The 24,614-nt window shown below is 37.2% G+C and overlaps 1 protein-coding gene across 21 annotated transcripts in view; it reads left to right on the top strand.

Annotated features, from left to right (window-relative positions):
* The window catches only part of Arb2a (ARB2 cotranscriptional regulator A), a 464,298-nt gene that overhangs the window by 108,213 nt on the left and 331,471 nt on the right, over nucleotides 1-24,614 (top strand). For 15 of the 21 annotated variants that reach the window (XM_039101899.2, XM_063281470.1, XM_063281475.1 and 12 more), the window contains one exon: nucleotides 2,314-2,505. The exons of the other annotated variants lie outside the window; for them this stretch is intronic. In XM_039101899.2, coding sequence (XP_038957827.1) covers nucleotides 2,314-2,505 — 192 coding nt within the window. The remainder of the gene's footprint in view (nucleotides 1-2,313; nucleotides 2,506-24,614) is intronic. 21 annotated transcript variants of the gene reach the window in all.

Here is a 24,614-nt window from a genome sequence, read left to right on the forward strand (position 1 = left end):
GGCATTTGTCTTTTTATGCCTGGGTTTTCATTCATTCATTCATTCATTCATTCATTCATATATATGCATATATATGTATATGTATATGTGTGTGTGTACATATATATATATACACACACACACAAACACGCACCCATACACACCTCCCCACACACACACAATTTTAAGCCTTGGGAAATGGGGATGCATGGACTATTGCTGTATAGCTAAACTGACATGGCCTCATACGGCCACGGCCTTCAAATACTCAAACCCTCAGACAAATATCACCCTCAGGCTTAATCAGAGAGCTTTTCGTTTGCAATGAATTTCACTGAATGCATAAACTCATAGCTGCTTTAGGTTTGAGAATTAGTGGCATCTGATTGCTCAGACCTAAAGGGAGTGTTTACACTACCCTATGTAAGTTTCAGGGAAAATTGTAGAGGAGGAAATGGAAGGAATGGAAGAATCAGAAGACTGAAATATTTGCTTTTTTGATAATTTCCATTCTGACTGGTGTGAGATGGAATTAATACCATTAATTTGCATGTCCCTGATAGCTATTGATGTTTAACACATTGAGAAATAATTATCAGCCATTTTTATGTCTCTTTTGAGAACTTTTTATTCAGATCTGTAGTCCATTTTACAACTTGATTATTTGTTTTTTTGTTTACTTTTTAAGTTTTTCGTGTGCAGTCTAGTTATTAATGTTCTGAATCATTTAAATTCATTGTATCTAAAGGATATCACTGTCATCCATATTTCAAAGGTTTTTCTCTTTATTTGCTGAGAATAAGTCGTAGTTTTTGCTCTAGGCTGATAATCTTGCCTAATGTGAAGTAGAAAATATTATTTCTTCTTAGAGTAACAGTGCAACGGAGAAAGGTGAATGAGTATACACACACACACACACACAAACATACATATATGCACACACACATGCACACATGTACCACCTGCATGCATATTTGCACTCCCATACTTGCACATACCCATCCACAAGCATGCACATATATCACCTCCCCGTGGTGGGTTTCTGTATGTGTTCTGAAGAAGAATCACACATGGAAAGAGACTAGAGATTCACAGGGAAGAGTTTGAGATATTATTTGTAGACAATGAAAGCTTCACTGAAAAGTTACAGTATGCAGAAACTCCAGCCATTCTGTTCCTACCGAACCAGTTGCTCTTGAGTACTGAGACCAATTGTTTTAAACCTAGGTTTGTTTTTCTATTCCTCTGCATTTTGAATGTGTAGGAAAATTTAGATTTTAAAATTTTAGATTGAATTCTAGAGCATTTTTGTAGAGTTGTGTGTGTGTGTGTGTGTGTGTGTGTGTGTGTGTGTGTGTGTGTGTTCTAACTTTGGTACCTGTATGAACATATTTTGCTGCTGGAGTTAAGAGCTCTTGTAGTATACAGCATGTAAAGTGATCTTTTATGTGTGTCATTGTGGGTAGAGGACACATTACTAGTTGTTAGTTCTGGCTTTAGCCTGGTTGTATAAGGCTTCCATTTTGAGTCCTGGCTTTTACCGATGTACCATAGAGCTTGCTGTACCTCTGCAATGAAATGTTCAGATGTTGGATTTCCTGAACATCTCTAGTATCTTTAAAATTAAAGTCATATATAATCGAAATTAATATACCTTTATATGTACATTAACTACATATAGATAACCAATCTTTACATAAATGAAGCATAAATAAGTTTTTAGAATGTACAAATTATTGTTGTGCATGCCTGTGTTTGCAATCTGAATGCAGTTCCAAAGCCCACTACACGGAATACCTTGTGTTTGGAGTTTTAGATGGTTTCCTTTCTTTTTTCATAGTTTATACTGTTCTGGCTAAGGCATTTATATATTCCAGTTTGGTTTTTGTATTTTTTATTATATTGAATCAGACTATATGCTGTATAAGCCTATAACTTAAATTTATCCAAATGTAATTTCTTCATTTATTGGGACTGTGACTAATGACAATGATAAAAACAGTTGGATCAGCTCCGGATCACAGGACACTTTTAAAATTAGTTATTTTAATATAAGATGGTAATGCAATACTAAATCTAGAATAACAATCTAGGGATACATGCTTTAATTGTTCTTTTTATGTGTTTTTGTATTTAAAATACTTCTGTTGCTTGTACATCTAGTATGTAATTGCTAGATCTTACTATGCTTCTTTTATGTAAGGTTTTTTTTGTAAAGGAGTGATTCTGTAATAATCATTCAATAATTTGTAGTAGCCATTAGTTGTTTTCTCATTGTGTGTATGCTTGATCAAGAAACATTTTATTTATTATTTAATTTTTTTTTGATTACAGGTAGATGCCACTGAAAGTGAACCAAAGAGTTTTATCTTTATGAGTGAGGATGCTTTGACAAATCCACAGAAACTGATGGTTTTAATTCATGGTAGTGGTGTTGTCAGGGCAGGTCAGTGGGCTAGAAGGCTTATTATTAATGAAGATCTGGACAGTGGCACACAGATACCTTTTATTAAGAGAGCTGTGGATGTAAGTGAAACTTCCTTTATTTGGGGGGATATTTTATCATTCTGTTTTATTGCATAAAATAATTTCATTATGTCTCTTTCAGAAATATATTCATGGGATAAGTCTTTTACCTAAATTGTATGATTATTATGTTACAGTAATACAGGAAAATGTAGTGATATTATTGTTTATGTAAAAGCTTTAATATCTTTGAAAATAATATTTTTATTTTTTCCCTTGTTAGAATTGTTTTTACTTTTCCTTTGTTTAACAATATGAGCTGAGTTTATTCTATCATATCATCATTAACAATAGAAATACTCCTGACAAAAACCAAAAACAACAAACCATGATCGTGCTTGGAACGCTTTGCTTTCCTGTCATGAGGGTAAAATAAAAGGAGACTTGTTGATATGTAATCTGTTCAATGAGGGAAAATGTAATAAGGACATGGTTTTGCAATTTAAAAAATATTTTGAAGCCCAGAAATAAACTTTTTAAGCTTAAAATAGACATATATAGTGCTAAATTGTAATATTTGGGAAATAAGTTGTTCTATTCTAGTGTTGTTCTAATGTTCAATTGTTGTTTATAAGTCTTTTAAGTTGTGCAGTAGACAGCCAATTATCATAAAGTCTGAGTTTCTTTTACATGTAACTAGAAGTATTCCTTAGAAAAAATGTCATCATGTAGAATACATTTACAATAGAAGGGGCATTTCAAAAATGGTCCGTGTCTCCATGTATCTAGTTTATTTCTAAAAATGACAGTGTATTTTATAATTAATATTGGAAATATATCTTGGATATATATTTACAAAACAAAACAATAAATATTTTAATGTGTTCAGTTCTTTTGTCTTGATGTAATGATAACATTTAAGACAAATCTAGAGAATGCTCTTGGTATTAGATTTTATGAATCCTCCAATATGACATACTGAATTCCTTAACTTAATGCTTCATCCATCTGTAAAACATGTGCGAAGAAGCATGTAACTTATTCAGCTACTACTTTAATATGACTTTAGAAAAAACTGTAGTAACTGATTATTCAGTTAAGGAGAGCTTCCAGGGACTAAGCCACTACCCAAAAACTATATACATGGACTGACCCTGGGCTCCAACCACATAGGTAGCAATGCATAGCCTAGTAAGAGCACCAGTGGAAGGGGAAGCCCTTGGTCCTGCCAAGACTGAACCCCCAGTGAACGTGATTGTTGGGGAGAGGGCGGTAATGGGGGGAGGATGGGGAGGGCAACACCCATATAGAAGGGGAGGGAGAGGGGCTAGGGGGATGTTGGCCCGAAACTGGGACGGGGAATAATAATCGAAATGTAAATAAGAAATACTCAAGTTAGTAAAGATAAAAAAAAAGAAAGAAAGAAAAATTGAAGAAAGAAAAAAAGGAATCAGAATAATTAAATATTCAATTACTAAGTTGAAATTTATACTAAAATAACAAAAGAATTAGTGTTTTCTAAACTGTCTTATTTTATGCTAAAGATAGTAAACTATCCTTTCAGTGGTTCTAATTCTGTTTATAACATAGTATCTGTATGTTTTAGAGAGAACATTGCATGTAAAATGTATTTACAGTTCATTACGTATTTGAAAAGAAAAGTCATCAAGAACTGAGGACCTTTCAGCCAGTGAGCACTTGATGAGATGGGTCAGGGAGTTTTTACCCTGTGGCAAGTTACCTGCTTTGTCTAGTATGGAATATTTGTTGATGTGCCTTTTGAGGTTAAACTGAAAAGAGGAAAGTATGTGAAATATCTTTGTATTAATAGAGTATTGATTTGCTAAATGGGGAGGTGCAAGTTTTCTTTTTTAATAGCATTAGAATAGTAAACCATTTACCCTTTTACTTGGGAATATTGTTTAGAATATAACAGTGGTCTTCATTGTTTATTTCTCTATTTTTCTCAACCATAGTCAGTCATGATTCGTAGAAAAGATTTCATTTCTAAATATATAGCATGCCTAAGTTCTAGTTTTAGGTAGCTACATTTTCTATATTTTTTAAATAAGAAATTTATTGTGTAAAGTTCATCATGAATTTCTATAAATATATTTCACTTTCAAATGCAAATGAAGTGATTTTTACCATATGGTTTCACTTGATACAATGACTGCTCTGGTGTTAGGGAGGGATGTATGGCATTAGGGGACCAGGCAAAGGAAGATCCACAAGGAGGAAGGTGCAATCCCATTCTTCACACTTTTTTTTTGGATTTTTTTTTTATATATTTTAAATGTTATTCCCTTTCCCAGTTTCCCTGTAATAAGCCTCCTACCCCATCGCCCTCCCCTTCGTCTATGAGGGTGTTCCCCCTCCAGAACTACTCCCCCTTTACACCCCCTGACATTCCCCTACACTGGGGGATCCAGCCTTGGCAAGACCAAGGGCTTCTCTTCCCATTTGTGCCCAACAAGGCCATCCTCTGTTACATATGCAGCTGGAGCCATGGGTCTGTCCATGTATTGTATTTGGGTAGTGGTTTAGTCCCTGGGAACTCTGGCTGGTTGGCATGGTTCTTCTTAGGGGGTTGCAAGCCCCTTCAGCTCCTTCAATCCATTCTCTAACTCCTCCAACAGGGACCTCAGCTCAGTTCAGTGGTTTGTTGCTCACATTTGACTCTGTATTTGTCACGCTCTGGCTGAGCCTCTCAGGAGACAGCTATATCAGGCTCCTGTCAGCATGCACTTCTTGGCTTCATCAATATTATTTGGTTTTGGTGACTGTATATAAATGTGCTATATACCTAGGTGGAGCAGGCCTGGAATGGCCATTCCTTCAGTCTGTGTTCCAAACTTGCTTCATATTCCCTATGAATATTTTTGTCTCCCCTCTTAAGAAGGACTGAAGCATCTGCACTTTGGTCATACTTCTGAGCTTCATGTGGTCTGTGGATTTTATCTTGGGCAATTCAAACTTTTAGGTTAACATCCACTTATCAGTTGCATGCCGTGTGTGTGTGTGTGTGTGTGTGTGTGTGTGTGTGTGTGTGTGTGTGTGTGTGTGTGTGTGTGTTTTGTGATTGAGTAATCTCACTCAGGAAGATATTTTCTAGTTCCATCCATTTGCCTATGAATTTCATGAAGTCATTGTTTTTGATAGCTGAGTAATACTCCATTGTGTAGATGTACCACATTTTCTGTATCCATTCCTCTGTTGAAGGGCATCTGGGTTCTTTCCAGCTTCTGGCTATTATAAATAAGGCTGCTATGAACACAGTGGAGCACGTGTCTTTTTTATATGTTGGGGCATCTTTTGGGTATATGCCCAAGAGAGGTATAGCTGGATCCTCAGGTAGTTCAGTGTCCAATTTTCTGAAGAACCTCCAGACTGATTTCCAGAATGGTTGTACAGGTCTGCAATCCCACCAACAGTGGAGGAGTGTTCCTCTTTCTCCACATCCTCTCCAGCACCTGTTGTCACCTGAGTTTTTGATCTTAGCCATTCTGACTGGTATGAGGTGGAATCTCAGGGTTGTTTTGATTTACATTTCCCTGAAGACTAAGGATATTGAGCATTTCTTTAGGTGCTTCCTAGCCATTCGATATTCCTCAGCTGAGTATTCTTTGTTTCGCTTTGTACCCCATTTTTAGTAGGGTTATTTGGCTCTCTGGAGTCTAACTTCTTGAGTTCTTTGTATAGTTTGGACATTAGCCTTGTATCGGAAGTAGGATTGATAAAGATCTTTTCCCAATCTGATAGTTGCTGTTTTGTCCTAAGTGTTCCTTACCTTACAAAAGCTTTTTAGTTTTATGAGTTTCCATTTGTCAATCCTTGATCTTAGAGCATAAGCCATTGGTCTTTTGTTCAGGAAATTTTCCCCAGTGCCCATATGTTCGAGATTCTTCCCCACCTTTTCTTCTATTAGTTTGTGTATATCTGGTTTTATGAAGAGGTCCTTGATCCACTTGGACTTAAGCTTTGTACAGGGCGATAAGAATGGGTCGATTTGCATTCGTCTACATGCTGACCTCCAGTTGAACCAGCACCATTTGTTGAAAATGCTATCTTTTTTTCATTGGATGGTTTTACCTCCTTTGTCAAAGACCAAGTGACCATAGGCAAATGGGTTCATTTCTGGGTCTTTAATTCTATGCCACTAGTCTACCTGCTTGTCTCTGTATCAATACCATACTGTTTTTATCATTATTGCACTGTAATACTGCTTGAGGTCAGGGATGGTGATTCCCCCAGAAGTTCTTTTATAGTTAAAGATAGTTTTCACTATCCTGCGTTTTTTGTTATTCTAAATGAATTTGCAAATTGCCCCCGTTATCTTGGCAGTGCCCTGTGTTGCTTAGGAGCCCATTTGTCCAGCAGCGCACTTAGTTGTAACCCAAACCTGGTACTGCAAGCTTTGTTTGGTGACAAGAGATGTCTAGTTGCGCCTCTGTTTCCTCCATTATTTGGAGATTTCATTTAGATCGCCTCCATGTAAGTAGTTTAGGAAGTTTCTTCTGTCTAGGTTTTTATAACCTCCCTCAAATGCCCTTTAAGTTTAGATATCCCTCCTTAAGATTCCCTCCTACAATCCTCTTTCCTTTCACTGCCCAGTTGATTCTCCATTTCAGCTCCTGTCATAGCTATTTATTATATTTCTCTGTTCTAAGGAGATCTCTTTCTTCCAGTCCCTCAGTTTATACCTCTCTTCTGCAGTTCTATGGATTTTACCTTGGTTATCATTGTCTTCACAGGTTATATCCAAATATAAGTGAAAGCATAGGCCAGTATTCTTCTGGCCTTTCTGAATCTGCAGGACCTCATTCATGGTGTTTCCTTTTTTCTAGTTACATCCATTTGCCTGTCAATTTCATGATGTTATTTTGTTTTGTTTTTGTTTTAACAGCTAAGTAATGCTCCATTGCATACATTTACCACATTTTCTTTATCCATTCATCTGTTGAGGAGCATCTAGGTTGTTTCCAATTTCTGGCTATTATGAATAGAGCAGCAATGAACAGGTCGAGCAAGTTTCTCTGTGGTATATGCCCGAGAATGGTATACTTGGATCTTGATGTAGGTTTTGTTATCTTTCTCAGGAAAGACCTTACTGACTTTCACAGTGGCTTTACTTTCTACAGCAATATAAAAAATGTCTTTCTTACTCTGTAATCTTTCCAGCATGAGCTGTCACTTGTGTAATTGATCTTAGCCATTCTGACAATTAGTTGTAAGATCATATCCTAAAGCAGTAGTGATTTATATTTCCCTGATGGCTAAGGATGTTGAATATTTCCTTGAATGTTTCTCAGCCATTTCTATTTTTTTCCATTGATAATTCCTTGTTTAGATCTGTACCTCGTTTTGTAATTCCATTTTTTTTGTTTTCTTTATATATTTTGGATAGTAGCCCTATGTCCAAATATCTAGATCATATAAATATTTTTCCGTTCTGTAGGCTACCACTTTGTCTAAATGACACTAATTTTTTGCCATGTAGAAACCTCTCAGTTTAAGAGGTCCTATTTATGAATTATTGATCTTAGTAATTATGCTGTAATCTTTAGTTCAGAAAGTTATTTCCTGTGCCAATGAGTTCAACACCATTCCCCACTTTTTCTTCTAATTTTTCAGGTCCAGCGTGTGCACACACTTGTGTTTTTTTTGTTATGAGGAGAATCCTTCTGCCACCATATTTAAGGAAGATGAGAGCAAACACTAGAAAGGTCTCACGTCTCATTTCTGTGCTGGGAGATGATTTGGACAAGAGTAGTGAGGGCTTGTCAGACATTATGCATGTTCTCAACAGTCCCCTCAAAGAACATCTCAGTGTGAAAAGTCAAACTCTCAACCGCCTCTGCTCCCTATTACACAGTTCGTGAGCACTTCCTGGCTCACATTTTGGATGACGAGCTCTGTAGTGTCATTGATGCCAAAGTCTGCTCTTAGCTTTTCTTCCAGAACTCTGAAGAACTAATCAAAGGTGTAAATTTCCTGAAGCCACCTTGGTGTTTAAGTTGAAATGGATGTAAATAGTTAAGTTTTCCCAATTCCTAATTATTGCCGAACTAAAAGCTGCTTCCTAACGAGAAAAGAGAAAGTGTTAGCAATGTAGGAAAAAAGAAAAGAAAACAAAACAAAACAAAAAAAAAAAAAAACAAAATCAGAAAGATTGGCCATCCTAGGCTTCCAATCGAAACTGCAGCTAGTTTGTCTATGGAGGACTTAAGAATTTGTGCAGAAAGTTCCTTATTTGAATGAATGATAGTTGGACATTAGTGATCTTTATTGTTCTCTCTATTCCTCATCTTTGGTCTTCAAGTTTTTCCTTAAATATCTTCACTGGGAACTTAGCACATTTTCACTGAAAGTATCAAAGTGGTGCTTTTCAATTCTTTTTTTTTAATTGGATATTTTTATATTTACATTTCAAATGTTATTCCCTTTCCTGGTTTCCTGGACATAAGCCCCCTATCTCATCCTCTTCCACCTTCTTCTATAAGCATGTTCCCCTCACCCAACATCCCCTATACTGGGGGGGGGGTGGTCCAACCTTGGTAGGCCCAAGGTCGTCTCCTTCCATTGGTGCTCAACAAGGCCATCCTCTGCTACATATGCACTTAGAGCCATGGGTCAGTGCATGTATATATAGCCTTTGAGTAGAGGTTTAGTCCCTGGGAGCTCTGGTTGATTGACATTGTTGTTCTTATGGGGTTGCAAGCCCCTTCAACTCCTTCAATCCTTTCTCTAATTCCTCCAACAGGGGTCCCGTTCTCGGTTCAGTTGTTTGCTGCTAGTGTTCGCCTCTGTATTTGACATGCTCTCAATTCTAAGTTACACATTTATATTTTAACAACTCAATTTAGTTGCAGCTGTCTTTTCCCTATCCAGATTTAAAAATGAATAAAAGCAAAAGGTGGAAATCAGTATAACTAATAAATAATTTGTGACTAATAAATAATAAATGTGAGAATGAGTGGGTCTCTTATTCAATTGGGCTGTCTTGTATATCACCTGAGAGCTAGGCAGACTCACTTGCAAGCCTCTCCATAAGACTCTGACTGTAATAAAGAAGAATATATGCTTTGTATAGAGAGCTGGCTGCCAAGAGTTCAGTAAATGTAAAGGAAACAGTTTCTTGACTCACTGATTGTAGCTCTATGCTGGGGACCCATGGGCAAGGAGGAGGAGGGACTGGATGATTGTTAGGTGTTATGGAGACTAGCTGATGGCAGTTGTCTTTCCCAATGAATTGAGGCCCCTAATTTTCTTTATTATGAATTTTTATTGGATATTTTTATTCACATTTCAAATATTATCCCTTTTCCCGGTTACCTGTGCATAAACACCCTATCCTATTCCAACTCCCCTTCTTCTATGAGGATGTTCCCCACTCATCCACTCCCCCCTACCTGCCTCCTCTCTCTGACATTCCCCTACACCGGGGCTCCAGCCTCCTCCTGTTGACGCCCAGCAAGGCCATCCTCTACTACACATGCAGCTGGAGACATCGGTCATTCCATAAGAATTCTTTGGATGGTGGTTTAGTTCCTGGGAGCTCTGGTTGGTTGGTATTGTTGTTCTTATGGGGTTACAAGCCCTTCAGGTCCTTCAATCCTTTCTCTAACTCCTCCAATGGGTACCCCATTCTCAGTTCAATGGTTGGCTGCTAGCATTCAGTTCTGTATTTGTCATGCCCTGGCAGTGCCTCTCAGGAGACAGCTATATACAGCTGCTGTCAGCATGAACTTTTTGACATCAGTAATATTGTCTGGGTTTGGTGGCTGCATGTTTATGGGCTGGATCTCCAGGTAGGGCAGGATCTGAATGGCCGTTCCTTCAGTTCCTGCTCCAAACTCTGCCTCCTTATGCCCTACTGTGAATATTTTTGTTCCCTCTTTTAAGAAGGAGTGAAGCATCCGCACTTTGGTCATCCTCCTTCGTGAGCTAAATGTGGTCTGTGAATTTTATCTTGGGTGAAGCAAGCTTTTCGGCTAGTATCCACTTATCAGTGAGTGCATACCGTGTGTGTTTTACTATGTTTAGGTATGGGCCTTGAATTCCTATTCTTTCCAGGACTTTTATCATGAAGGGGTGTTGAATTTTGTCAAATGCTTTCTCAGCATCTAATGAAATGATCATGTGGTTTTGTTCTTTCAGCTTGTTTATATAATGGATCACGTTGATGGTTTTCCGTATATTAAACCATCCCTGCATGCCTGGGATGAAGCCTACTTGATCATGGTGGATGATTGTTTTGATGTGCTCTTGGATTCGGTTTGCCAGAATTTTATTGAGTATTTTTGCATCGATATTCATAAGGGAAATTGGTCTGAAGTTCTCTTTCTTTGTTGGGTCTTTGTGTGGTTTAGGTATAAGAGTAATTGTGGCTTCATAGAAGGAATTCGGGAGTGCTCCATCTGTTTCAATTTTGTGGAATAGTTTGGATAGTATTGGTATGAGGTCTTCTATGAAGGTCTGATAGAATTCTGCATTAAACCCGTCTGGACCTGGGCTCTTTTTGGTTGGGAGACCTTTAATGACTGCTTCTATTTCATTAGGAGTTATGGGGTTGTTTAAATGGTTTATCTGTTCCTGATTTAACTTCGATACCTGGTATCTGTCTAGGAAATTGTCCATTTCCTGCAGATTTTCAAGTTTTTTTGAATATAGGCTTTTGTAGTAAGATCTGATGATTTTTTGAATTTCCTCTGATTCTGTAGTTATGTCTTCCTTTTCATTTCTGATTTTGTTAATTCGGACACACTCTCTGTGTCCTCTCGTTAGTCTGGATAAGGGTTTCTCTATCTTGTTGATTTTCTAAAAGAACCAACTTTTGGTTCTGTTGATTCTTTCTATGGTCCTTTTTGTTTCTACTTGGCTGCTTTCAGCTCGGAGTTTGATTATTTCCTGCCTTTACTCCTCCTGGGTGTATTTGCTTCTTTTTGTTCTAGAGCTTTTAGGTGTGTTGTCAAGCTGGTGACATATGTTCTTTCCTGTTTCTTTCTGCAGGCACTCAGCGCTATGAGTTTTCCTCTTAGCACAGCTTTCATTGTGTCCCATAAGTTTGGGTATGTTGTACCTTTATTTTTATTAAATTCTAAAAAGTCTTTAATTTCTTTCTTTATTTCTTCCTTGACCAGGTTATCATTGAGTAGAGGATTGTTCAATTTCCAAGTATATGTGGGCATTCTTCCCTTATTGTTATTGAAGACCAGCTTTAGCCCGTGGTGGTCTGATAGCACGCATGGGATTATTTCTATCTTTCTGTACCTGTTGAGGCCCGTTTTTTGACCAATTATATGGTCAATTTTGGAGAAAGTACCATGAGGAGCTGAGAAGAAGTTATATCCTTTTGCTTTAGGATAGAATGTTCTGTAAATATCTGTTAAGTCCATTTGGTTCATGACTTCTCTTAGTCTGTTTACGTCTCTGTTTAATTTCTGTTTCCATGATCTGTCCATTGATGAAATTGGGGTGTTGAAATCTCCTATTATTATTGTGTGAGATGCAATGTGTGTTTTGAGCTTTAGTAAGGTTTCTTTTACGTATGTAGGTGCCCTTGTATTTGGAGCATAGATATTTAGGATTGAAAGTTCATCTTGGTGGATTTTTCCTTTGATGAATATGAAGTGTCCTTCCTTATCTTTTTTGATGACTTTTAGTTGAAAATTGATTTTATTTGATATTAGAATGGCTACTCCAGCTTGCTTCTTCCGACCATTTGCTTGGAAAGTTGTTTTCCAGCCTTTCACTCTGAGGTAATGTCTGTCTTTGTCTCTGAGGTGTGTTTCCTGTAGGCAGGCGAAGGCAGGGTCCTCGTTGTGTATCCAGTTTGTTAATCTATGTCTTTTTATTGGGTAGTTGAGACCATTGATGTTGAGAGATATTAAGGAATAGTGATTATTGCTTCCTGTTATATTCATATTTGGATGTGAGGTTATGTTTGTGTGCTTTTCTTCTCTTTGTTTTGTTGCCAAGACGATTAGTTTCTTGCTTTTTCTAGGGTGTAGCTTGCCTCCTTATGTTGGGTTTTACCATTTATTATCCTTTGTAGCTCTGGATTTGTAGAAATATATTGTGTAAATTTGGTTTTGTCATGGAATATCTTGGTTTCTCCATCTATGTTAATTGAGAGTTTTGCAGGATACAGTAACCTGGGCTGGCATTTGTGTTCTCTTAGGGTCTGTATGACATCTGTCCAGGATCTTCTGGCTTTCATAGTCTCTGGCGAGAAGTCTGGTGTGATTCTGATAGGTCTCCCTTTATATGTTACTTGACCTTTTACCCTTAATGCTTTTAATATTCTTTCTTTATTTTCTGCATTTGGTTTTTTGACTATTATGTGACGGGAGGAATTTCTTTTTTGGTCCAATCTATTTGGAGTTCTGTATGCTTCTTGTATGCTTATGGGTATCTCTTTCTTTAGGTTAGGGAAGTTTTCTTCTATGATTTTGTTGAAGATATTTACTGGTCCTTTGAGCTGGGAGTCTTCACTCTCTTCTATACCTATTATCCTTATGTTTGATCTTCTCATTGAGTCCTGGATTTCCTGTATGTTTTGGACCAGTAACTCTTTCCGCTGTACATTATCTTTGACAGTTGAGTCGATGATTTCTATGGAATCTTCTGCTCCTGAGATTCTCTCTTCTGTCTCTTGTATTCTGTTGGTGATGCTTGTATCTACGGCAATTTGTCTCTTCCTTTGGTTTTCTATATCCAGGGTTGTTTCCCCGTGTCCTTTCTTGATTGCTTCTATTTCCGTTTTTAATTCCTTCAACTGTTTGATTGTGTTTTCCTGGAATTCTCTCAGGGATTTTTGTGATTCCTCTCTGTAGGCTTCTACTTGTTTATTTATGTTTTCCTGCGTTTCTCTAAGGGAGTTATTCATGTCTTTCTTGAAGTCCTCCAGCATCATGATCAAATATGATTTTAAATCTAGATCTTGTTTTTCTGGTGTGTTTGGATATTCCGTGTTTGCTTTGGTGGGAGAATTGGGCTCCGGTGATGCCATGTAGTCTTGGTTTCTGTTGCTTGGGTTCCTGCGCTTGCCTCTCACCATCAAATTATCTCTAGTGTTACTTTGTTCCACTATTTCTGACAGTGGCTAAACTGTCCTATAAGCCTGTGTGTCAGGAGTGCTGTAGACCTGTTTTCCTGTTTCTTTCAGCCAGTTATGGGAACAGAGTGTTCTGCTTTTGGGTGTGCAGTTTTTCCTATCTATAGGTCTTCAGCTGTTCCTGTGGGCCTGTATCCTGAGTTCACCAGGCAGGTCACTTGGAGCAGAAAATTCAGTCTTACCTGTGGTCCCAAGGCTCAAGTTTACTTGTGGGGTGTTGCTTATGAGCTCTCCACGAGGGCAGCAACCAGGAGGACCTGCGCCGCCCTTTCCAGGAGCCCCCGTGCACCAGGGTCCCAGATGGCATTTGGTGTTTTCCTCTGGAGTTAGGAATGTGGGCAGAGTTTAGTCTTTTCTGGTTTCCCAGGCGTGTCTGCCTCTCTGAAGGTTTAGCTCTCCCTCCCTCGGGATTTGGGTGCAGAGAACTGTTTATCTGATCGGTCCCTTCAGGTTCCGGCGCTGTCTCAGAAGCAGGGGACCTGATGCTCCTGTGCCCTTATCTGTGGTCCTGAGGCTCAAGTTTGCTCGTGGGGTTTTGCTGATGAGCTCTCCGCGGGGGCAGCAACCAGGAGGACCTGTGCCTCTCTTTCCGTGAGCTCCTGTGCACCCCTGATTTTTTTTTTGTTATTCCAAATGAATTTTCGAATTGCTCTTCTTAACTCTATGAATAATTGAGTTTGAATTTTGAATGGGATTGCATTGAATCTGTAGATTGCTTTTGGCAAGATGACTATTTTTGACAATGTTAATCTTGCCACTCTATGACACAGGAGTTCTTTCCATCTTGTGAGATCTTCTTCACTTTCTTTCTTCAGAGACTTGAAATTTTTGTCCTATAGAGCTTTCACTTGCTTGGTCAGAGTCACACCGAGGTATTTTATATTATTTTTTTACTTTTTTGAAGCATTTTCTACTTATTTCTCAGCCTGTTTATCCTTTGAGTAGAGGAAGGCTATTGATTTGTTTGAATTAATTTTATATCCAGCCACTTTCCTGAAGTTGTTTATCAGATTTTAGCAATTCTACTTTGGAACTTTTGGGGTCACTTATATATACTCTCATATCATCTGCAAATAGTCATATTTTTACTTCTTCCTTTCCAATTTGTATCCCTTTGATCTACTTTTGTTGTCTGATTGTTCTGTCTATGACTTCAAGAACTATTTTGAATAGATAGGGAGAGAGTGGGCAGCTTTGTCTAGTCCCTGCTTTTAGTGAGATTTCTTTCTCATACATGTTCACACTATCTAATACCCAGCAAGGAATTAGGAGAGTGTAAAACTAGAGACTCATATCAATGTTCAGTTGTCATTCATTTTATAATCTCTCTCTATCCCTTAGGTCCTTTTGTCACATCTTTCTTCTTTGTATTCTTTTAGTTAAATTGACAACATTTGCCTTAGTTCTCTTATCAAAAGTAATTTATTGATTTAGTGTAATCCCAATCAAAATGTCTATGGCATTCTTTATAGAAATAAAAAGGACAGTTAAAAAACAACAACAACAACAATACAAAATTAATGTGGGACCACAATAGAATAGCCAAAGCAATCTGGAATAAAAATAACAATGCTACACAGTTACTGATACCTGATTCAAGCCATAATACAGAGTTGTGGTGAACAAAACAGTGTGGGACTGACTCAAAAATAGATGTATTGGCTCATGTATAGAATAGAAGACCTAACTATGAGTATTGTTTTCTTGTGCTGTAACACAGTACCCGTATAAAAGCAACTTTAGGGAGAAAGGTTTATTCTGACTCATGGTTTCAGGTTACAGTCCCCCATTGCAGACAAATCTGAAGTACTTAAAATAGTTGGTTACACTACCCAAAGACTATACATGGACTGACCCTGGCCTCCAACCTCATAGGTAGCAATGGATAGCCCAGTAAGGGCACAAATGGAAGGGGGAGCCCTGGGTCCTGCCAAGACTGAACCCCCAGTGAACGTGATTTTCGGGGGAGGGTGGTAATTGGGGGAGGATGGGGGGGGGAACACCAATATAGAAGGGGAGGATGGGGAGGGGTTAGGGGGATGTTGGCCCAGAAACCGGGAAAGGGAATAACAATCGAAATGTAAATAAGAAATACCCAGGTTAATAAAGATGGAGAAAAACAACAACAACAACAACAACAACAAAACATTTGGTTACATTATATCTGTAGGCTAACATAGAACAAGGAATACATATATATAGTGCTTAGGTCTTGCTTTTTCCAGTCCTATACAGTTCAGGATTCCCTGCCTAGGGAATGGTGCCATGAGTGTTGGGGGTAAGGAAGGGGTCTCTTCACCTCAATTACTATAATCAAAATAGTATGACAGATGTGTGCTGATAATTTACCAGATATTTTCAAGTTTATAGCAAAACATACCAACGTCACCTGCATGTGTACGTGCATTCTTTTGCTCCTGTGTTTCCTACTCAATCTTTTTTTTTTCTCCCATTTCTTTGTTTCCTATATCAGTGTCTTCCTCTGCCTAAATGAAAACGTTTGTTGGTTTTGTATGTTAGCAAGTATACCCAGTGATTAGCATGATATTCTGTCACCTCAGTGTTGTTTAAACCTTTGTTATGAGTTATAAAAATCCCCATTCAAATACCCACAATATTCTTCACAGAAATACAACAAAGTTCATAATGGAACTAGAGAAGACGCCCATTAGCAAAAGGAATTCTGAGCAAAGAGAACAACAGCAGAAAGACTCCTGTGCCAGATTTCAAGATTCATTACAGAGTCACAGTAATCAAAAGCATGGTACTGGCACAGGAGTAGCTAGGTAGCCCAGTGGAATAAACTAGAAGACCCAAGTTTGTAACTGCAGCCATCAGATATTTGGCAAAGATGCCAAATATACACTGTTGAAAAAAATACCCAGCATTTTCAATAAATGGTGCTAAAACCTGGATGTCCACATAGAAGAGTGAAATATCCATCTGTCACCTTGGATTTTTTTGTTTGTTTTGTTTTTAACTAATAATTAAGTACAGAGGAGAAGGCTTGTATCATCCGTGTCAAACTTTTGAAATGTGGAATTTTCCTTTGCTTGTATATAATGAATTCAGTTGGTGAATGCCCAGTTTATACAAATAGAAGTCCACAAATGGGCTTAAAAGTATGGAGTAGTTACAGTGATGTGAATTTGGGAACAGGGATTAGTTAGCTGAGTTAATCATAAATGAAGCAAGGGAGAATATATTCAGAGAGGACGTCAAAGGGCACGAGTTAACTCTTGAAAGGAACCACCTTTTTGGGTTGATGGAAGAAATAGGATAGGCAAAGAGATGACAAAGGTTAGAAGAACCAGTGTATTATACTCACCCATATCTTCCACCCAAAATGGGAGAAAACTTCAGAAATAAATCCGTTCATTCATTCATCCATCCATCCATCCATCCATCCATCCATCCATCCATCCATCAATCCATCCATATTATTGTGGTCAGTTGCTTAGCCATACAAGAAAAACAAATAGACTTGCCTGGTTTGCAGCTTTTACTTTCATTCCCCAGTATTTGTGGAAATTATGGAGAAGAATATCTTGTGAGACTACTTTCCTACTCATGAGGATAATGTCTCTTTATTCCATTATTTAGAGGATTTAATGAGATAAAAATTCCAAGCCGTAGTACACTAGCAATTCCATGCAATATTCTACTGGAGAAGTCAGCAGAGTCTGAAACGTGGAGTTGACAAACTCAATTTTGAATGCTGGTCCTAGACACAGTGACTGAATGAGCTGATGATGAAAGAAATGGCTGAAATGATGTAAGAATGCAAAATACTGGAGAGGCTGTCATTCCGTTTCTGCTCTCTGCTCTAAATGCTGCTGTGTAAAGCTGTGGATTTGTTTCACTTGGTGCATTACGTTTGTTTTTACTGTTTATCTGTTCCTATTTGTATTTGTCTTGGAAGACATTTCGATGAACATTTGAATAGTGCTCTTTTTTGAATGCATATTTTTTCTAGAATTTTTCAGTCAATCCAAAGTATGCGTTGTATTGACTCTTTGCTCTGGACTGTTCTTGGTGATTGATTTAGGAAATCAGGTGAGAGATATGGTTTATCAGCTATCTCATATTTAGATATCAAAGAACCAAAGTAAAGGTTTTTAGGTTTGTGCACTGATATAAAAACAGGTGACGACTGAGGCTAACTTGAGTTCTGCCTTTGGCTCTGAACTACACTTGATGCAGGTTGTAGCTCTTTGTATCATAAATGTCATCTTAAACTTTGTAAAGCATAGGCAATATCTAGTTATTTGCCATGTTTATGATATGTTATAAATACATATTTTATAGGTTCTCTTAGTTTAAATGTATGGCTGTTAAGAGCAGCTTTGCTTTTTATTTGGAATGTAAATGAATGTCAAAATTTATTTAAATAATAATAGTTTCTATTTCTCACTTAGTTGTTGCCATAATAAAGTATTTTCTGATTGGCAGTTTGCCTTTGCCTAGTTTTCACACATAGTTTCTATAATTTTTCCTCTTAATTCATAATGATATAAATCATGTATATATATGTATGTATATATATTGGTACTTAATGATCTTACTTGTGTGCATGAATGTATGTTTTTTTTTGAGATGGGATCATATTAAATAGCCTGGTTTACCTTGTTCTTTCTGCCTCAACTTCCACGTCCCTGCTTGCATTAAACTATCTTTAATAATATTTGACATTAGCTGTTAGACTCTGTGTGTGTGTGTACATATGTATGTGTATGTGTGTAAGCACACATGTTTGTGTGAATGCTGGTGTGTGTATATTTGTGGGTTCATTTGTAGGTGGGATGCCCACCTTGTATATTGTGAGGCATCCATCTTGCTGCTGAGCGCGCGCGCGCGTGTGTGCGCATGTGTGTGTGCGTGTGTGTGCGTGTGTGCGTGTGTGCGTGTGCGTGTGTGTGTGTGTGTGTGATGTATGCCTCTGTGAGCATGGGTGTGACGAACAACCACACATGTGCATTTGGAGGCCAGAAATTAACTTATAGAATATTTATTCTTTTCCATAATATTTTTAAACCCAGGCTGTCATCTTATATTTTCTGTAGAGTAGTAGCATGTCAGTACCCTATCTATACAGGCATTGCAGTTAATTGTACATCTTGTCCTTCCTAGGTTTTTACATGGGTTCTGGTGCTTTGAACTGAGGTCTTATGCCTTCATATCATTTTACCCATGAGTGTCAGCCTTGTTTTAATTTTTAGCATATTTTTGATAAATTTTCACTTTTACAGAATGAGATATGTTTACCTCCTCCTTTTATTCTTCTCCTCCATCTCCCTTTATAGCTCCCTACGTGTTTTTTAAAATGTCCAGTCCAACCTTTTATGTTTTTTAAATGGAATCTGTCTCTCACTAGGTCCTAGGCCTACCTAGTTAGTGAGCCCTAGGGATCCTTCTTCCTTCTCTTCCTTAGTGCTGAGATGTCATCTGTCTTCTGTCAGACCCAGCTTTTCTGTGGGTGCTGAGTGGTGAATGAACTCAGGACTTCCTGCATGCACAACAAGCACTTCATGATTGGAGCTATCTCCCCAATCTCTTATGAACAATTTCTTTTCTGTAAAATAAGCTTTAAAATACCTATATTTCAACTCTCCTGCTGTAGTGAAACACCAAGCACACACAGCACTGTGTCCTTGGGAACACTGTCTAGCTTGAGAATGCTGAGGAAAGGTGTAACTGGGAACAATTATCAAAAGGGTACTTCTCATGGGTCTCTGGCTGCTTGCCTGCCTCTGTCCTATAATGCTTGTATGTAGGGCACCAGCATGATGTTTCTAAGTAGAATTGAGAATTTTCATCAATATCAAAGTTATTCTCTCTTAAAGTCTTACTTGCAAAACCTAATACGCACATATTAACTGAGGAGAAAGGAGAAAGGGGGTGTTAATAAGACACAGCTTCTTCAAGATAGCCTCCTCTTTTATACTCTATTCATGTCTTTATTAATTCTTCTGAGATTTCACGGCTTTCAGAAATATTTGTATGAAAATCATTATATCAAAAAGAAAGAGAGAAATGAAAAATTATTGTCTTTTTTTTTATTCATTTCTTTATTATTTCCCTAGATCCATTAAGGTTCCTTTGTACCTATTTGGTATCTGCTAGAGGACTCTTTTGCAGTTTACCTAGTCCAACCGAGATCATGACTAGATTAATTATATGACCATATAAACGTCTGTTGAGTATATTCATTATCAGGAATACTCAAGGGCCTCTCATGGCAATATATTCAGAAGTAAACCGAAGCAAAGACAAGTTTGTGTTGATGCCTGTAGTTGGAACAAAGCAACCACCTTTGATGTTGTTTACCAGGAATATTCTTGAGCCCACAAGATGGCAGTATTACTTCATAAAGGTAAACAAACTAATGAAGTGCTTGGTTTTCCAGAACAAATACAGGAAGCTCCTGACTGTAGCTGCAAAACTCATGGTCCTTGATGAAGTATGGCAGGCAAAGAGAACTCAGAGGAGGAATTTACTTATTTGATAAATCATGTAGTTGTAATAGTAACCATGCCATATGATGTGGAATCTTTCCATTTCCCCTACCTTCAGCATTTATAAGACAGGTAAACATCACAAAGATACATTTTTCAATGTGACTTGTCTTCCCTAGGTGCAGTCCAGTCTTCTAGGCATTCTTGTAGGTATCATTAACATGATGGATCCTAAGTATTGACGCTTCATTAGGTCATCTTGGTTATAGAGGAAGTGATGGATTTCAGGAAGATTTTTACAGGCAGAGGAAAATGAAAAAATTGGGTCTCAAAGGTTAACCATCAACTCAAGTTATTCCAAATACCATTTTTATCAGTAAGTTTCTTTGTAGATCATATTTATGTAGAGATTAGAAAGTCTGTATTACTCACGATTGAAGGTATAAATTTAGTGTTGTAGAGATAAAAGGATTTTTGACTCATTATTCTTGTTCTCATACTGCTCATAAGATAGCTATTTTTAATAATAGCTGTTAATAGTTTAAGAACTTTACTCAGTCCTTCCAAATAAATTTTCTAATAAGTTATTTTAAATGCAGTGCTTATCTTCTTTCATAATCAAACAGTCATAAAACAAATTTATTTTGAATGAAGGAGTTACTCTCATGGATGTTTTTATTTTAACCGATAACTACATATAACTTAAGAAATATGTACGCTTACGGGCACATTCAGTACTGAGAAGCTTGGTATTCAGTACTGAGAAGCTTTTGTGCAGTACAGTAGACTGCTGTGATTTCAAGGCAAACCTACTTTCTTATTTCCCATTGCTTCATGTGCTTCTATATTATTTGCAGAGATAATACTCCTAGCTCCACAGTAGCTATGCTAATGGCCTTTGGACTGTTACTAACAAGTCAAACACATCTGACTTCCAAACACCCCTTCACTGTTTGTTACAGTTTTTAAGGCTTGGAAGATTTGTCATGTTTCAGGTGATGAATTTTGATTTTGTTTTCCCTTTGTCTTGAGTAGAGAGAAAAGGTCTAAGTTACTAGAATTGTAATGAGTATCTTCTTGGAGGGATATTTTGTGACAGACTTATTTATGTAGACTAATCTTGAGAGTATGATTGGTGTTTGCTTCCTATGCAGAAACCAAGCCTTTTTGGTGTATCATTAAATAGTTTTTTCTAAATTGGGAGATTAGAGATTATAACTAGTCAGTATTAAGATAGTTTAATCAGTGTAATAATTTTAAGTAACATTACTTCATTGCATTTGTCTTTACATAAGATTTATAGAGCAGTTATAAACTTTAGTTTGTTACATAGACATAAAAGTAAATATTAGGAAGCAGGTATGAATTAACAACAAAACTGCTCAAAATGAGTAGAAACGTTATGTTATCTGGGAATTTTATCATCCCATCATGCTTACATTATTTGGATTTTTGAGTCACAGTAGTATACTTGGAATTGGCCTGTTCTGAGGTAACCCAGGCTATTACATTCATTTCTCAGGAGTTAGGCAATAGGCCAGCAAAAGCAACGTGGAGTTATTCATTTGGCTCATGCTCTGAGCTATCTTTCTCTCTCTCTCTCTCTCTCTCTCTCTCTCTCTCTCTCTCTCTCTCTCTCTCTCTCTCTCTCTCTCTCCTGAAGATGCTGCCATTATTTTGGCTTTACTTCTGCAGAAGACAGAGTAATGAAGGAATGTGACAAGGTCATTGAGATAGAAAGGGGAGGCTTACAAGAATAGAGAAGTAGGTTCTATGTGTCTCAGTTGAACATGCCCTCCTGCTTCTGTCCTTGACACTAATAGTTCTGTGGATGCCATTCACAGCACCAGGAGAGTCAAAGCATCACAGCAGACTCATGGCTTTCAAAGACTCCCGTTGATGAATTTAAATGCAGAAGGAAGATGTTCTCACCCTTCTTCCTATAGAAACTCTGCATTGGGACCTTTGAGAAGATTAACTGTACAGAATCAGAGCAGTCTGTCACATCTGTTGGCACCAGTATTAGAATTAGAACACAGAATCAGCACAAGAAGGCACAGAAAAGGAAAATGTTTGAAAACAGTAAAGATAAAAGATGCCATTTGGAAAACAGCCCCAAAAAACTTTACAAAAGGGGGCAGAATTTTTTTTTCTTTTCTTCGGAGCTGGGGACCGAACCCAGGGCCTTGCGCTTGCTAGGCAAGTGCTCTACCACTGAGCTAAATCCCCAGCTCCAGAAATTTTTTTTAAAGCTATTTAAAGGAGTGTAGAAAGACATCCTGTCAATGTCTATCTAATGTATATATGATCTTTTGTTTTCAAATTCCATCTTACTTTACATGAAATAGTAATACATAAAAGACCTTCAAAGTGTAGCAGGTTAGCTTTGGAAATCACAGCTACCTTCTAAAATAGTTATCTTGATTAAATAAAAAATATGAAGGGGTATTTCTTATTTTTTATTTTCCTGAAACACTTGAAAATATATAGTAAAATTTTATATTAATATTTTAATGTGACACTTGATCAATAATGTGTATTTATTTTTCAATATTTTACTTAGAACTTACAGCATTTTATTGACCACAAAAATATGAGTTTTAGAAACAATAAAATTTTATAATTTTTATGTCCAGGGTCACATGGTGAGGTCATGATGTCATATACTTGTGCTATTGTTGTATTTTTTCTGAATATATTTATATAAAGATATAAAAACTAGCTAAATAGTACATTTTATGGCATGACAATATAAAATTCAAAATGGACAGATAATTAAATAGAGATTTAATATCTTTCTGAAAGTATAATTAAAAATATAGACCCGCTGAGAGCTCTAAATTTTCTTAATTCTGATTTGAAGCCTTATTCTGAAAATCTTGGGGAAAAGTAAATTAAGAAAAAATATCAAAATTGATGAGTTTACTGTAGAGTGTGAGGATCCAGAGTAAATTAGAATTCTACTCACTAAGTGCCTTAGAGCTCATTCCACCTGACTCATCAAATGAAAAATTCATCAATTAATCCTCTGACAATAACGATATATACATAAAAATCAATCTGGAATTGATTTTTTTTTAGTCTGAACATGAAAACCAAGCTCTGGCTTATACATAATGTGAAATTTCTCTTCATTTCAACTTTATTATTGAGTACAACAGCTGAAGTGTTCATATAATTATTTGTTCTGAGTCAACTACAAAAGTGTGATTGTTTGAGAAAGAGTATGTGTGCTAGGGAGGTGCACCAGCGCAGTCTGAGTGAGCTAATAAAGTTGTCAGATGCATGTGATAATACAGCTTGTGGAATCTCTAGAAGGCAGCCAACAGCCAGGAACACTGATCACTGAGCCCTGATGGGAGACCACCCAAGACAGCTAACAGTGAGCTAAGTACTGAGGAAGATCAAAGACAGAGAAGAGTAACATAAAATAACTCAGATCTCAGATGGGGATTAGAAAGAGCGTTGTTAGGGATGGGATTTCTATGACAGGCAGGAGAAAGGGGAAGTGGAAGGGAGGGAGGGAGAGTGAGAGACAGCGAGAGACAGGGAGAGAGAGAGAGAGAGAGAGAGAGAGAGAGAGAGAGAGAGAGAGAGAGAGAGAGAGAGAGAGAGAGAATGTATGTGCAAATGTTCCACAAAACATTCAAATTATCTTTTCAATCTGGATTAGTCATTCTCTGTAGCCCATCACAGATTCTAAAGAAACTGTTCTTCAAGTGCATGTCTAGTGGTAAAGTTTTCAACATAACGTCAGCATGAAAATATATGTACAATTATTCTCCCAAAAAATCTAAGCTAAATGATAATGGCTTTGTTTTGTTTCAATTAAAGTAATCATAGCAAAATATTTTTAGATATATAACTACAAGGGGAAAAAAATTCAGTAGTCATCTAAGTTTCCACCATTCCAAGATGCTTCTCTTTCCAGTTCCCAAACCTACACTGTATTAATTTGGTTCTTAATTTACATACCAGAGATTCCACTTGGAATTTTATCAGACTCTGTTGGAAATTCTCTGTGTTTCTATTGCCAGTTTAATATTGTTCTAACTGCTCTAAGTCAGCATACTATGACAAGAAGATATGTTTTCTTCCAGAGTGTGGTAATGTGAATCAATGATAAGATTGTGAGGGAAATGTGAAGCCAGAGAACTCTGTCAGTATTACTTATCTCACGTGTAGTAAATTTTGATGACTCTCTTCTGAATGTGAATTTTTGTAGGAAACGAGCATTAAACTGTTTTTATGTTTTATGGATTTTTTTTTTAGAAAAGCTGAATTCATGAGATTCTGAAACTATTAGAATTTTCCCGCTGTCACAATAGCTGTAAGAAAATTACAATAGAAACGTCTTCCAGAGAGCAAAGCATATGAAATAATGTCTTCTCCATAGCTTAAATCATAAGATGTATTTTAAGTCTCCTTTTTTGCGTATACCCTGACAATTATGATTGCTTGATTAAATAAGGAGCTTTTTTGCTAGTTTAATGTCACAATACCAAATATATATGAAAAGTATGTGCAGTGTTCTGTTTCTGAGCAGGTCAGAGAGTCTGCTGAAAACCTAAGTAGAATAAGATGTATTGTTAAGA

This window comes from Rattus norvegicus, chromosome 2, assembly GCF_036323735.1.
Source record: "Rattus norvegicus strain BN/NHsdMcwi chromosome 2, GRCr8, whole genome shotgun sequence".
Taxonomy (NCBI): domain Eukaryota; kingdom Metazoa; phylum Chordata; class Mammalia; order Rodentia; family Muridae; genus Rattus; species Rattus norvegicus.